The sequence below is a fragment of the Mesoplodon mirus genome, assembly GCF_964341445.2.
Source record: "Mesoplodon mirus genome assembly, chromosome: 3".
Classification (NCBI taxonomy): domain Eukaryota; kingdom Metazoa; phylum Chordata; class Mammalia; order Artiodactyla; family Ziphiidae; genus Mesoplodon; species Mesoplodon mirus.
Window position 1 is genome coordinate 197,810,500 of NC_138978.1, and position 16,537 is coordinate 197,827,036.

The 16,537-nt window shown below is 43.1% G+C and overlaps 1 protein-coding gene across 3 annotated transcripts in view; it reads left to right on the top strand.

The window, feature by feature from the left end:
• CAMSAP2 (calmodulin regulated spectrin associated protein family member 2) overlaps window positions 1-16,537 on the top strand; it is an 89,100-nt gene that overhangs the window by 34,162 nt on the left and 38,401 nt on the right. For all 3 annotated transcript variants that reach the window (XM_082615802.1, XM_082615801.1, XM_082615803.1), the window contains exon 3: window positions 9,259-9,420. In XM_082615802.1, the coding sequence (XP_082471928.1) occupies window positions 9,259-9,420 (162 nt within the window). The remainder of the gene's footprint in view (window positions 1-9,258; window positions 9,421-16,537) is intronic.

The window sequence follows — 16,537 nt, forward strand, 5'->3', positions numbered from 1 at the left end:
TGAGCTGTGATTATTCATGACACGACACGCATGTTTACTGAGCTTCCAGATGAGGTCTTCTGGGGGAGGGAGGCCCTGAGAATCTAATTAAGTGATGAGATTGTTGGCTTTCTACTTCACCATTTTAATATAGTAAGTGCCTGTCTGCTTTCAGATGATCAGCTGATGGTCATGTGTTGACTTCCCTCTCCACCTCTGCTTTCTGTATCCAGCTGTGCTGTTTAAAACTTCACAATTCATATTTCAAATCACCAGGATGTACATTTTAAATGTCTTAACAAATTTTATGTCAGCAATACCTCAGTAAAGCTGAAATGTTAAAAAAATTCACATTAATTAATTCTGTTTATAACACAGAATTAATTAATGCATTTTTACCAGTTTGTTTTCGTGAAGTGAAGTATGCTTGAGATATAATTAGGTCTATTAATACCAAGGATATATTTTAGAAACTAAATCCAGTTACAGTAGATTTTAGGTTGTTGCTCAGATTCTTTCATTATATAGTTACGTGGTATTTCTCTAGAAATATTTTAATTATAAAGTAACTTCAGAGTTTTATTGCATTTGGCCAGAGCCATTTTTTGGTAAGAGCAGATTAAATCCAAGGAGTCGTTGACCCCTAGCTTCTGCCTGGTTGCTTAGCCCAAGATGGTAAATGAAGCCAATGAGAGTCTCTGCTTCAGAAATCTGAACAAACCATGGAAGGAATTTGCTTGTTAGCAGATTGAGAAACTAAGCAGAGAGTCCTGAGGAGGGAGAGTTAGGGCTGGGAAGGCATGGCAGACGGTGGAGTTAGGGGCAGGGAGAGCGCCTGGAAAGGGTCATAACCATCTTTCCACATTGATGAATATAGACCCATGCCATCATTTTTCAAGACTGTACAATACTCTGTGGTGTGAAAAGACCATAATTTATTTGCCCAGTTCCTTGATGGATGTTTAGAACCTCCCTGCACTGAAAGGTCTGTAAGTATAACAATGACATGATCAGAGTTCCATGCTTAAAACATAGAAATAAGAGACTGTGTAACTAAGACCGAGCAGGCTGAGTGCATATTGTAGTGACCTTTACTGAGGTAGGGAAAAGGGGAGAGGAGGAATTGCAGTGCGGGAGATGGCCATGCTACAGTGGACAGAGGCTTCACTTTGGGATGGGTTAGGTTTAAGATACCTTCAGGACATCCAGGAAGAGATGCCCGTTGAGGTGTGTGCTGAAAGTAGAGATTTGGGAATCACCTGAGTAGTCCTGGATAGTTGAAGCCATGGGATTGAGATGACCAGGGAGGGCATGTTTCAGAGGAAAGAGAGAAGGTTAGGAATGGAATTGTTAGAAGCAACAAATATTTAAGTAATGCACAGAAGACACTGTGGAGAACAGACAAAGGTGTAGGATGAAAAACTGAACATTTCTTGATAGTATCAAGAGTCTTCTTGTTCTGATGACATCTGTTTTTCTGAATGATTTTTATCCTCATTTTGCTCGGTAATTATTTTTTGGTCTTATATCCCAGACTGGGAAAATATTTTAACCTGTCTGTTTAATATGTAGAACATCATGACATATTAAGAATGATCTCATAGATTTTTCTAAAGTAGTTTTGAAAAAAAAACCTTAAAAGTTTCCTTTAAAAAAATGATGAGGCATATAGGTTCAGAAATGCTTTGGGTGTTTTGACATTTTATTAATTGCAGTATGGTGCACTGGTACCACTTGTTTATATTCAGCTTTTCCTTCCCATCTTTGGCAGAATTGATGCCACACCACTGGTTTCCATATAGCTATAAGAACGTTACTGAAGAAAGCCTGAAAATATAAGGAAAACTGATTTTTTTTCTATCTTTCTTTCATTAAACAGCATTGTTATTGATAAATAATAGCATTATTTCTTGAATTTTTTAATGATCTAAATTAGAATTTAGATTTGGATAATGTCAGTACTTAATGGGTCATTAAAAATGAATGTTTTCAAGGAGTTACGTTGGTTCCGGTCTACCAAAATTACAGTGGTGGCATTTTATGTGGACAGTAAGGTATTGTATTACCAGCTCAGAGGGTTAACAGAAAAACTTGATAGTCTTTTGATCTCTTTACACATTTCTTCACCTTAGAATGAACATAGGGGAGATTTGACAGTTTTACTGTAGGTAGGAGCATTTCTTGAGAGTCACCAGGTTAGTTTGGGGGTCTCGTGACTGCCAGCATCTGTTCTAAGTGCACTGGCTCCTATACATATTTAAATGCCTTTCACGTAAGCTTTCCTGCCAGTTACCTAGTGAGGTACCTCCCAGATCTACAGCTCTTTACCTCTGGCCAGTATCTATATGTAGAGGCCGTGATGCCGGCCTCGGTGAAGTTTGGTGTCTTAGTTCTGCCGCTGTGGCATGTTTGTCTCGGCACTGCTTGCCAACAGGCCTTCATCTGGAAGGAAATGGTGACCTCTACTTGGTGGGTTGGAGGAAAGGTGTTCCTACTTCTTACTTTCCTGTTTGAGTTTCTGCCATAGCTGTGTTCAAATCTTGTGAAATTTTGCCCACTGTTATTCAACTTTAACTTGTCTTTGTAGTTTCTAAAAACCTGGGTGGTCACCTTCCACGTCACCAGGGAGAGACATCATGACCTTCCTTTTTCTCTTCCCCATAGACAGTGCTTGGCAGATGAATCCTGACTGCATGGTGGGCACATCAGGGAACAGCTATGATTGTGTCAGAACTTCGTGTGGTTCACTTTCTTTTTTTTCTGGTAAAGCTAGTACTGTCAGGTGCATTTTTCATGCGTTCCCAGCTGAAAGAAATTTGCTGACAAACTTAACATTCGGGTAATTTTTTGAGTGTTAACTGGAGCTTTTACTGATGGTTATTTTTTTATGATGAAGCATATTTCAGTGTATTTTATGCAACTTGTTTTAGATTTTGAGATTTGAAGCACAATTTTTGGCTCAGCATCCAGTATGCCTGGAAAACTTTCCAATCTGGAAAGCTATAAAACGCAAACATACTTTGAAGTACACCATATGTGACTGGTTCAGCTATACTAGGAATGTCGTATTGGTTAGCAAATGAAAGGACATGGCTGTCATTGTACGTTGTTGGCATGAGGTGGCAGCAATTATGTTGAGTGGTGGTGGACGAGCCTGAGCTCATCAGGCTATAAATGGTCAAAAAATAAGACTTGCCCAGGTCACTATGGTTAGGACGTTTGAAAAACACAGACGTTCTGTACTGAAATCTTGACGTGTTGGATATAATCGTCTACTTTCGTGGGTTTTCTGTAAAGCAGCGCACGCTTTGTTGTCCCAGTGGTGGTTGTCTTTTCCTGCTTCCGCTGTCTTTGGTGGCTCATTGCAGCCCCACTCTTAGTGGGCCAGGCACACTCCTGATTTCATTCCTTAAAGTAGCGATCCATGTAGCATTTGTTTGGGAAACATAAAAATAAATGATTACGATGAAGTTTGAAGATTATCTTTAGGTAATAAATTATTCTGCAGGCTAATCCCATAGTCATACACTGACTGTCTAATGCCTGAAGTAATAAAACACTACAAATCATTGTGTCGCATAACAGCTTCTAGAGTACTTTGATGTACTTTGGTCTCATTTGATGCCTTGTGGGGTGAGAAATTAAGTATTACCCACATTTAACAGATGAAGAAGAGGACGCTCAGTGAAGTCTGAGTGACTTTCAGGTCATCTTTCTTTTTAAAAATCAGCTTTGTTGAGGCATAATTTAAATGAAGTGTACCTATTTAAAGTAAATAGTCTGAGTTTTGACAAATGTATACACTCATGTAAATACTGCTCCAGTTAAAATATAAAATGTTTTTATTGGCTCCCAGAATCCCTCGGTGCCTCTTTGCTGTCCGCTCCCCATCCGCATCCCATGCTAGATCTCCATCAATCTCCTTTCTGTCCCTGTAGGTGAGTTTTGCCTGTTCTAGAATTTCATATAGACGAAAGCGTAATGTATGAACTTTTATTTTTTTAATTTATTTTGTTTTTAGAAATGTAGAATTTGTTTATATTCACCGTAAAACGGTGTCACATTTTGTACATGGTTACCAGAAGAGAACTAACACTTGGATGACACTGTATTGCTCTCAACATTGCTTGTGCTGCAGAGTCGGGAAACACTTACTTTCCCCTTTAAAAAAATTAAAAGCTCAGTTTCCAAAAGGTAGTTTTACCACTTATTTTCCTGTTTAAGAAACTGGGAAAATTCTGAAATAAGGGACGAAGGGGTGAAAGGAGAGGAACAGTGCTTCCTTCACTCCCGCCCCCGCTGAAGACGCTCAGTGGGATTTGCAGTTGTTGTCAACGGCTCCTGTTTGGAATGTGTTGGTTCCAAGATCAAGCAAATCAGTAGATGGGAGAGGCCTTAAGTATAGATCTTCAGCGCACAAACAAGGAAGACTAGAAACTATCACCTATTGCTGGCTAACTTATTCGCAAGTTGCCTACATATAAATGTGCACACACAGTAACATGGACTCATTTTCTTTGGTAAAGCTCACCAAATAGCAAGTCTCTTCTAACACGCTCGTAAAAAATATTTAATTTCCTTTCCACTTTCAGATCAAGTGGCCATAAATCTGTCCTTTCTCCTAAATACTGTCCTCCATTTTTCTTTTCAACCTTGTAGTAGAACAAAACCATAACAGTAACTCGAGTGATGTGAAATCCATGTTTAAGTGATAGAAGGGAAGGGAGGCGAGGGCGTGAGAAAGCTTATCACGAACACAGTTCGGGGTATTTTCTTGAGAATTACGGTATCAACGAGTTCGAAACACAACTGAGTTCCACAGATGTTTTAGAAGTACTTTTTCTGGTACAAATATGTCATTCAATTCACAATGACACAGTCGTTTTACAAAAGGCAGAATATGTTGAAACTCAGTAAACTACTTAACAGCTCATGAGGCTAATGCTGTAGCAACGACAAAAGCCAAAAGGGCACCGTGGATTCTACCTCTGGCATAAAGCGGTAGAGACAGTCATCCTGTAGAAAAGATTAACGATGAAAAAACAAAAACGGTAAAACAAAACAGTGCACACACACCCCCCAAAAAAGCAAAAAAAACCCCACCACGTTCCATTTCCAAGGGCTAGTTCTGGGAAGCCTGGGTGGCGTTCAGTCTGCTTCCATGTTGAGATACCCACGGCCCACAGTCATCTTGCTGTACTTCCTCTGTTGCTCTTCCTTAGAGAGATCCTTCACCTAGGCTCTCCTCAGCCCTCCATCCCACGGAAGCTCAGTCAGCCCTCCTTGTTCAGCAATAGCAGGCTTAACCGTAGTAGCAAACTGGACTGCATCTTCTCCTTTCTCTCTGGTCATGGGGGGCGTGTACCACACCGCACAGACAACGGCCCAGCTGGTCATCACTCAAAGCAGGTAGCTCACCGTGTTGTATTTACTGCTGTTCCACAATGCATCAGCAAACTAAGGGTTATACTTAATTGCAGCTGGATGTGTGGTTCCTCCAGTTTTAAAGCTTCCCTTTTAAACATCATGACTGCAGTATCGCTGATGTGAGCTCCTTCAGGACAGATGAGCACACGGGTACTTTCTTCTTATCAGCAATATGTCCTTGTAGTCTCTTGGTAACCAGGTGTCAGTCCTTCATTTCTGAGTGTTCGGACCAGACATGTGGACAGGCCTTGACTATAGCTCTGAATAACTCCCATCCACCATGCATGCACCTGGCCAACCGTGGCGTAGCACCCATCCATTGTCAAGATGAAACATCTACAGGGAGGTATGGTTGCAACACAAATGCCTCCCTTCTGGGGTCTGTACTGCGTGTTATGATAGTGAGTAGTACAGAGACGGCATGAACACAGATGCAGCAGTGGACCAGTTCACTCAGCCGGTATTTTTTTTTTTTTTTTTTTTGCGGTACGCGGGCCTCTCACTGTTGTTGCCTCTCCCGTTGCGGAGCACAGGCTCCGGACGCGCAGACTCAGCGGCCATGGCTCACGGGCCCAGCCGCTCCGCGGCATGTGGGATCTTCCCTGACCGGGGCACGAACCCGTGTCCCCTGCATCGGCAGGTGGACTCTCAACCACTGCGCCACCAGGGGAGCCCCCTCAACATTGATTTTTGTATGTTGCAACCTTGCATTTGTTGCCGGTAGGTTTTTTGTGGAGTAGTCAGAATTCCCTACATGCACAATCCTGTTGTTTATGAATAAACAGACTTACTTCTTCCTGTCCAGTATGTTTGCCTTCTTTTTCCTTCTCTTATTGAACTTCCTGAGATTTCCAGACAATGTTAAATAAAAGTGGTGAGACCAGACATCCTTGCCTTATTCCTGGTCTTAAGGAGAGTGTATTTGGTTCTCATTGTTAAGCATGATGTTATCTGTAGGAATTTTGGATATCTGTAGGATGTTCTTTATCAAGTTTAGGAGGTTCTCTTCTATTCCTGGTTTGCTAAGAATTCTGTGTATGTGTGTGTTTTACATCATGAATAGGTGCTATATTTTGTCAACTGCCTTTTTTGCCTCTGTTGATATGATCATATGGCTTCCTCATTTATTCTGTTAACATGTGAATTACATTGATTGATTCTCAAATATTATACCAGTCTTGAATTCCTGGAGTTAAATTCATTTGGTCATGATGTATTATCTCTTTTATATATTGGTGGATTTCATTTGTTAATATTTTCTCAAGGATATTTGCAGCCATTTTTATGAAAGATATTTTTCTTCTAATTTCTTTGTCTGGTTTCAGAATCAGAGTAATACTGACCTTACATGTTGAGTTGCAAAATGTAACTCTTCTGTTTTCTGAAAGACTTTGTCTAAGATTGGCATTGTTTCTTCCTTAAATGTTTGATAGAATTCACCAGTGAACCATCAGGGCTTGATGTTTTCTTTGCGGGAAAGTTTTAAAATTACAACTTCATTAAAAAAAAAAAAGGTTTAAGTGGGTGGTGAATGCTATAAATGCTGTAAATTATATTTACAGCTATAAATTTTTTTGTTTCTATGTCAATTTTGGTTATTTTGTGTCTTTTCAAGGACTTTGTTCATTTCAGCTAAATTTGTCAAATTTACTAGCACTAGGTTGTTCATAATATTCCCTTATTATCCTTTTAATATCTGTAGAACCTGTAGTGATGCCCCCTTTTTCTTTTCTGATATTATTAATTTGTGTAGAGGTTTATCAAGTCTATTAATCTTTTCCAAGAACCAGCTTTCATTTCATTATTTTTTTTTGCTTTTTTACTGTTTCATTAATTTCTGCTCTTAGTTTTATTATTTCCTTTCTTCTCCTTATTTTGATTCAATTTGCTCCTCTTTTTCTAGCTTTTTAAGGATGGAATCATAGGTAATTGATTTAAAAGTATTCTTTTCTGTTATAAACACTGAAAGCCATAAGTTGCCCTCTAAGCTCTGGTTTAGCTGCAACCTGCAAACTTTGACATGGAGTCAAAAACCAATGAATGTTGTTCATTACCATTCAGTTCAAAATATTTTCTGAATTCCCTGGTGATTTCTTCTTTGCCTCATAGAAATTCAGATGATTTAATTTCCAAGTACCTAGATGTTTTCCAGATACCTTTTTTTTTTATTATTGATTTCTAATTTACGTCTGTTGTGGTTAGAGAACATACTTTGTATGATTTCAGTCCTTTTAAATATGTTGAGACTGTTTTATGGCTCAGCATTTGAATCTGTCTTGGTGAGTGTTTATGTGTACTTGAAAAGAACTGTTCTTTGGTATCGTGTTCTGTAAACATCAGGTCATTTTGCTTGATGCTTTTCAAGTCTTCCATATCCCTTCTGATTTTCTGTTCAGTTATTCTACTGGTTTTTGAAAAAGAAGTATTAAAAACTTCAACTAATTGTGGATTTCTCTTTTTAATTCTGTTTTTCTTCATATATTAATATTTTGGCTTCTTTCAAGATTTCCCCTTTTTTCAGAAGTTTGACTATGAGATGCCTATGTGCGTTTTTCTTTATATATATTCTGCAAAGGGCTCACTTAAATTTTTGGTTCTATGGGTTGAAATCTTTCATTAATAATGGAAACATCTTGGGGGTTTTTTGGTTGTATGACCAGTTTATTTATCTATTTATCTGTTTGTCATAAAATATATAAAACATAGAACTTACCATTTTAAAGAGTACAGCTCAGTGGCATTAAGTACAGTGTTGTGCAGTCATCGCCATTACTTAGCTCCAGAACTTTCCACCACACACCTGAAAGCCTATGCCCATCAACAGTTACTCCCGAACCTCCCCACTGCATTGCCACAGCCCACAGCAACCATCAGTCTCCTTTCTGTCTCTGTAGATTTGTTCATTCTTGACATTTTATATAAATGGACTCATACAATATGTGGCCTTCTTTTGATTGGCTCCTTTACTTTGCATAATACTTTCAAGGTTCTTCTATGCACATAGCCATACTTCATTCCTTTTTATTGCCAACAAGCATTCTATTGTAGGGATAGAACACATTCTATTTATCCATTCATAAATTGATGGACATTTAGGTGGTTTCTACTTTTTGGTTACTATGAACAATACTGCTGTGGCTATTCATTTGCAAGTTTTTGTTGGAATTCCTGTTTTCAGTTCTCTAGGGTGTGTCCTGAGGGGACTGGTTCTTCCAGTCAGTGTTACACTGTGTGTTTCTTGCACGCTCATTCATTCAGCAGGCACTTCTCTGTCGATCACCTAATGTGTATTAATACAGAGCTACACGATGGGAACACTTAGAGTCCAGCAGGAGGGACAGACAAGGAAGAGGCAACTGCTTCATGGTACCTGCTGCTGCTAGGTGCTGGGGAGCCTCCCAGAGAGGCACCTAAGCCTAATCCAGTCAGAGGTGGGGGAGTAGTGATCAGGGAAACCTTTCTGGGTGATGCCATGTTAGTCCAAGACCTAAAGAAATGAGTAGAAATTAGCTTAGTTTTTTTTTTTTTTCGGTACGCGGGCCTCTCACTGTTGTGGCCTCTCCCGTTGCGGAGCACACGCTCCGGACACGCAGGCTCAGCGGCCATGGCTCACGGGCCCAGCTGCTCCGCAGCACGTGGGATCTTCCTGGACCGGGGCACGAACCCGTGTCCCCTGCATCGGCAGGCGGACTCTCAACCACTGCGCCACCAGGGAAGCCCCATTTATGCTTTCTTATCAAGGCTTGTCTTCCATAGCCTTTAGTTCTGCTCCTGTTTGTTAGGAAATATTATTAATATGTAAACATATATAAGCAGCAATTTCTAACAGTTGTTCTCGGTTTCTGTTTCCAGAGTGCTCACCTGGCCATGATGGACACCCTCATGATGGCTTACACCGTGGAGATGGTCAGTGTGGAGAAGGTGGCCGCGTGTGCTCAGCAGTACTCGGCTTTCTTCCAAGCCACAGATCTGCCCTATGACATTGAGGATGCCGTCATGTACTGGATAAATAAGGTAGGGATATGCTCCCTCGGGTAAAAAGAGTCTCAGAACCAGAAAACATCATATCCCCACTCTGCTGCACACTGAATGTTTGTGTCCCCCTGCCCTCCAATTCATATGTTGAAGTCCTGAGCCCCAATGTGGTGGTGTTAGGAGGTGGTTAGGTCGTGAGGGCCTGGCCCTCATGTGTGAGACCTGTGCCACTGTCTTTATAAAGAGACCCCAGAGAACTCCCTCGCCCCTTCTGCCGTGTGACAAAGCAGGCTCACCAGACACAGTCTGCTGGCGCCTTGATCTCGGACTTCCCAGCCTCCAGAACTCTGAGAAATACATTTCTGTTGCTTACAGACCACCCAGTCTGTGGTATTTTTGTTGTAGCAGCCTGAACGGACTAAGACAGATTCCATTACTCTTCTTGTTTTAAATCAAAGTGAAAACTAAAGTTGTGCGATCTTACTTGAAATTTCCCATTACCTTTAGACTTAAAAAAATATATATACTGTTAAAATGATGGAAATCGATTTTATGTATTCCACAATATCTGTAGTTACATTTACTGATTAATCTAGTTCATATTAGATTATTACAAAATTCAGAGCACTCCAAGCAGGGAACTAACTATACGCTGCGGGTGCTCAGTAAGTATTCTTTGCATCCAGGAATGAAATAAGTTTCTCATTTCCAACTAGATGATTTTTAGGTTTGCTTGACTGACTTGCATAAGACTATACAGATTGTAGATTCCTCCTCTTGGAAATTTTTATAGAACTGTGATTCGTTATTTGTGCTCTGAAGATGCTTAAATTGTCAATTTATCGCTCCCTTTACCAATTTGAATAGTTAATTCCTCTTGATTCTCTTTCGTTTACAACTGTAACCCCAGAGAAAATTAAACCTTATCTGTGAGCAAGACCTGAAGGGATTTAAAAGAAGTTACATCTTCAGGTGCCCTCCCTTGAATGCTTGCGTGGAGCTTGTAAGAAGAAGCTAAGTGTGAAGACGCCTGCGTCTGCCGTCGTGGTCCGTAACATCAGCGTCCGTGCCAAAGGCCCGTGTGGTGCTCTGCCCTCCCTCGTAAGCTGTAGGGATCCCGGTCCTATCCTGGACCCACTCATCGTCAGCAACCACGTGGCCTTCACGACCCGCCGCAGACCCCCCGTTCTTGATTAGTTCTTTTCCCTCCCTCCCACACCCCCACTATTAAAAATGCTCGCCTTTATCGGGAGTCCCAAACCACCGAGCCCTTTAATTCTCCCGGTCTCACCTGACTTCACATTTCTCCTCTCTGAACTTAGATTCTTGCCTGGGTGGTCAGTTCTGCATCCTTCTCCTTCCCTTGTGCTCATCTGATAAAACGCCAGCTGAGCCCAGCTACCACCTTACCCCATAGATGCACCTGTGAGGTTAACACTGCTGGAGGAATTCACACGGGGAGGCTAGTGGACATTCCTGAGCACCAGCTTCAGGCGGACCCGCAGCGCTCACTGCCAGCCCGACAGGCGTGTCCCTGAGCAGGTCCCTTTCCCGCACTTCAGCGTGACCACCCGTCCTCTGCTCCTGGGACCTCCCCCAGCCCTTCCCCCATCGCCGTCAGCCCAGGACATCACGAGTGCTTGTCTCGTAGCGTAGAGACGGGAAGGCATCCGGTGGGAAGTCCCTGTTCTTGCTGCCGAATCTGTAGACCTTTCCTCATCAGCATCATTGTCTTTCTTTTGCGGCTCTCTCAGTGGAGAGTGTCCCCTTCCTGTCAAAGGCCAGTCCCCCCTACTTATTGCTCTAGAACTCCTCCTCTCTCTTGCCTTCTTCACAGCCACTGGTCCTCAGCTTCAGTTTTTCTTTAATACACTTTAATGTGTATAAGAATCTCCTGGGATGGGCTTCCCTGGTGGTGCAGTGGTTGGGATGCAGGGGACACGGGTTCGTGCCCCGGTCCGGGAGGATCCCACATGCCGCGGAGCGGCTGGGCCCGTGAACCATGGCCGCTGAGCCTGCGCGTCCGGAGCCTGTGCTCCGCAACGGGAGAGGCCACAACAGTGAGAGGCCTGCGTACAGGAAAAAAAAAAAAAAAAAAAAAAAAAAAAACCCACAAAACAAAACAATAAATAAATAAATAAAGTAGGCACCTGGCAAGTCTTCTTTTCTACTGTGATGCTCTGTTTCCTTTATAGCACGTTTCAGAGTTTAATCGTTTACACAAGCTAGAATACTCGATTCGAGGACAAGTACTGTGCCCATCTTCCTTTTTATTAGTGCTGGTGCCTGGGCTAGTGCAGTGTTTGGCAAAGCGATGGTGTTTAATACATCGAAGAGGGAGTTGAAGCCACAGAATCAGCCTCGGCACTGTAGAACCTTGGGAGTCTACGGAAAGATAAGGAGATCACCTAATTAGGAGCGTCCAGCACCTTTAGGCAGCCGTGTCCACCCTCTTCAGTTTTCAGATCATGATTGGAACCAGTTGATTGAACCTGCACCTCAGAGTAGCTCAGAGTAGCTTCTTCTCGCTTGTTCCACCAGCCCCGGCGTCGGCGTCTATTCTCTGGTTGTGACATCACCCTCCGCTCTCCAGTGGAGTCTGTACTGCTTCTTCTGGCTCTTATTTTGGCTCATCCTGACCTAGTTGCCTTTTCTTCTGGATAATACAAGTATTTAAAAAAAAAAAAAAACAAGCTACCATAGAAAAATGGGAATTACGTGGCTAGGATAGTTATCAGCATTGTGGACCGTAAATGAGTTTAAACTTAAGAAAAGCGAGATCACGGAGGACAAGATCGTAATGGCCAAGTCAGGCGGGGTGCCCTGGAGTTATGAATACAGGAACCGTATGTCACTTGGCCCGGCCTCTCTCTGTAGTTCCATCTGTAGCTGCCCTTGGGGTCACCAGGCTCCAGCCATACTGTCTTTCACTCCCCCGAACACACCAGGTTTTCCCACCCCAGGGCCTTTGCTTGTGTTTCATCCTCCTCTCTGGGTCGTGGCTGTGGCCTCAGAGGCCGCCTCTGGGACAGCGTCCCTGCCAACATAGGTCTCCCCACTCCCGTGATTTTCTACTCCCCTCTTTATTGATTTGTACCACTCCTCACAGATTGCTTTTGTGGGGGGGAGTTTTTTACCATTTTTTCCTTTTTTGTTGCGTCTCCCTTATTCCGTGAGGACAGGGACTAGACTGTATTTATGCACCATTGCGTCCCTAGCCTCTTAATATAATGTCCGGAGTTCAGTAAATAGCTGTTGACTGTGTGGATGAGTAAGTGAAGAAATAGTGGCTCAGAATGTTCACGTGTGACCAGTTTGCTTTTCGGAGAGAATCAGTTAAGGACTTTTTAAAAAATCATGAAGATACTTCCAAACCGACAGATCAGTTACAACTACCTGATATTGAATTCGAAAGTGTTTCTTTTTTAACTTAGAAGAGAAAAGAAAATGCTAAGAAAAAGAACCAAACCAAAAACCCAGAAAAAGTTATAAACTTTCCCAGGTTTGGGCCCTGTCAACCCCTACCCCCCATAATTGGTAAATCCGTCAAAATGCTTCAAGATGCATGGACGTTATGACGCCTTGTAACACGTGTTGCCAGAACAGAACATTTTAGTTATTTTGGCAGCGTGTCAGGTTCAGCGGTGGCCCTTCCTGTTACAGACTCCTGGACATGTTTGATAAAATGCAGTTGGAAAGGTTTATGCTACAGAACTGAGCATCAGAGACAGAAAAGGAAACTGTCGGGTGCCAGAAACAAAGCGGGGCTGCAGGCTTTGGTGGCCCCTCAGGGGCCGTTGAGCCTCTGCCGGGGCTTGAGAGTCGCTAGATGCCAGATGAGGCCGTGGGTTTTGCCGGTTACGGGAAGTTGGAACCGTGACCTCTACGTAGACCCACCAAGAGCTCGCGCCCTCGGTGGGAACAGCACACCAGCCGCGATGTCTTTGCTCTTAAGTGCCACCTGGAGGTGGGCCGTGTCGGTGTTAGTGTCATCAGGAATGCAGGGGTTCCAGCTTTGCCACGAGGCTACTTCCATGCGTGGTTTTACGATGGCTGCGGTGATTCCAGAGGTCGTACACGTGCAGTCATAACGGTGTCTGGCAAAGATGAGAGTAGGGTCTTCTGGGCGCTGCTATTAGCGAAGGAACCTTCCCCCAGAAGGTCTCCCCCAGGAGAGTGGTTCTCAGGCCCACACCTAAACCACCCCCTGGCGAGAAGACATGGCCTGTCGGGTCATCGTGGGCTGACTTTGCGTCTCCCTCCAGGTCTGGGGAGGAGGCCTCCTGGACTGAGCGTGGGGTGGGGGGCAACAGATGACCAGAAAGCCCAGTGCCAGGCCAGTGGTATCTTCCTGGCACCTGGCAGACCAGCAGAGGTAAAGTTACTCTGAAGGTCACTTCTACACCCAAACTGTGACAGTCCCCAGCAGTGGGGGAGGGATACTCTTCTCGCAGATGCAAAAGTACCAACAACCAGCGTTTAGGAAATGATGAAGATGCCGTCACGTACACGGGAGAGTCAGCAAACCTGACAAACAAGGCCCACATGCCGAGAGCTGCAGAGAGCAGAACAGTCTGAAAAGACAAAAATAAATGCTTGAGTGGCTGAAAATAAAACACGGAATAAAGGCCATAGGAGAGAATAAGGCAGCATGGAGGGTATATTGGAAAAAGAATAAAATATAACTTTAGAAATGGAAAATTTTAGTCATTGAAATAAAAAGATTAAACAGAAGATTAGACGTAGTTGAAGAGGGGAGTTAATTAATGAGAAGAAATTACCCAGAATCAGCCCAGAGAGATGAGATGGGATATATGACATTGAGGTTAACAGACTTGCCTAGAGGCCTGATTGGAATTCCAAAAGGAGTTAACAGGGAGTGGGTAGGCTGGGGAGAGAATAATTGAAGAGACAATGGATAAAAATGTTTTACGGGGCTTCCCTGGTGGCACAGTGGTTGAGAATCTGCCTGCTAATGCAGGGGACACGGGTTCGAGCCCTGGTCTGGGAGGATCCCACATGCCGCAGAGCAGCTGAGCCCATGGGCCACAACTACTGAGCCTGCGCGTCTGGAGCCTGTGCTCTGCAACGAGAGAGGCCGTGATGGTGAGAGGCCCGCGCACCGCGATGAAGAGTGGCCCCCACTTGCCGCAACTAGAGAAAGCCCTCGCACAGAAACGAAGACCCAACACAGCCGAAATAAATAAATAAATTACTAAACTCCTACCCGCAACATCTTCTTTAAAAAACAAAAAAAAGAAAAGAAAAAGAAAATGTTTTACAATAGATGAAAAGTATAGATATTGAAATTCAGGAACCATCGTGAATTTGAAGCAGGATAAATTAAAATAAATCCACGCCTACATATACAGCAATGAAACGGCAGGATCCAAAGATAAAAGACAGTCTCTCTCAGAGGAACGCGATAGTAGACAGCTCAGCAGTAGTTGCTGAGCCAGAAGACAGTGCGGCGAAACCATCAACGTGCCGGAGAAAAACAACGATGAACCTGGAGTTCCGTACTTTCGCCCAGGACCAAAGCTGTAATCGAGACCTGTTCAGACAGAGGTGGTTATCACTCAGGCCTGTGCAGAAAGAAGTACTGGAAGGCTGTACTTCAGGAAGAAAGAAGTGGAACCTAGAGGAAAAGGTGGGGTGTAGGAAGCAATGATAAAAAGGGGAGTTGGTGTGCACATGGGTAAAGCTAAGCAAGTGTTATTAAAAAATCATCATCGTGCCTAGTTCTGAGGCCCTTGAAAAGGAAGAACTATGTTGCTAGGTTAAAGTAACATGAGGGGTGAGAGGAGGTGATCTGAAATAGAACCTTTCTAAGGTTTTTGTATTCTTCAGGAGGAAGGAAAAAATATTGACTGACTTTAGACTTACATCAGGGCAAGGATACACGTGCCTATTTCGTATTTTTACATGAAAAACACTAAATAAAAGCTAGTGTACATTCTTACATTAATGGATCTGTAAACATGCACGTGCCATTCTAGCACATTTATTTTTAATTCATGTGCCAGCGCCAGCTGTTTGTGGTATGTTCTCTAGTTCACTGGTCCTCAGTGCTGCTTCCACTGGTGAACTGCCTCCAAGTCATGGCGGGCTCTCTGGTACACACACATCGTTAACTTTTATTCGTGAGTTGTGCAAAGAATGTCATGACTCAGCTTTAGTGCTAGAACTTTCTAACCAGCATCTGGGAACTGGCTTAAGAATTACTAACCTAATTATCTCCTTTGTCTGTCTTGTGTACCCAGGTAGGTTAAATAACTTGAAGTGACCATGTCTTGTACTTTTTGTGTCGTTTCCCTGTTATGAAAGTTAATGAATTATCAACAGGTAAAATTTTCTTATAATCATGAGTTTGGTATTTTGGATGATTTATGCCATTACATCAATTTAAAGTGTTTTGAGTAGGATTTGTTAAAGCCCTTACAGACATTTAACTATCGGGAATTACATTGAGGGTATATTGTTTCTAAGTAATGGCAGTAGTTTCTATTTATGGGGTCTGTGCTCTGTATTGTGCGGTTTACTTGGTACATTTTATACATTATCTCTTTTATTCTCTGTATTAGTTGTTTTGCCATAATAATTACCACAAACTTAACTGCTTAAAACTTCTGTTAGCTCAGTTATTTACTTATTATAATCATCTCAGTGTTACCAGTTTCTGTGGGTCAGGGATCCAGACCTTGCTTACCTGCATGCTCCATCTTCAGGGTCTGTCACAAGGTTGGGTCAAGGTGTTGCCCAGGCCTGGGGTCTTACTGGAAAGTTTGGGTGTGGAGGGTCCACTCCAAGCCCACGTGGTTGTTGTCAGGGCTTAGGTCCAGCAGTTGGACGGAGAGCCTCGCTTCCTTACTGGCTGCTGGCCGGAGGCTGCCCCCAGCTCCTTACCACGCAGGCCTCTCCATAGGGCAGCTCGAGGGATGGCTGTGTGCTTCCTCAAAGCCAGCAGGAGAGAGTGGGGCTTAGTGTGCGAGACGTAAGTGCCACAGTGGTATCCCATCCCCTTAGCTGTATTCTGGGGACCGTCTTAGAGCCATAGTCTCCAAACCTCTTGTGAAGTAGGTTTTATTCCAGCTGGCAACAAAGGCTCAGGTATCAGGAAATTATTCAGGTCATGGCTTGGGAGTGGGGGTTTTGA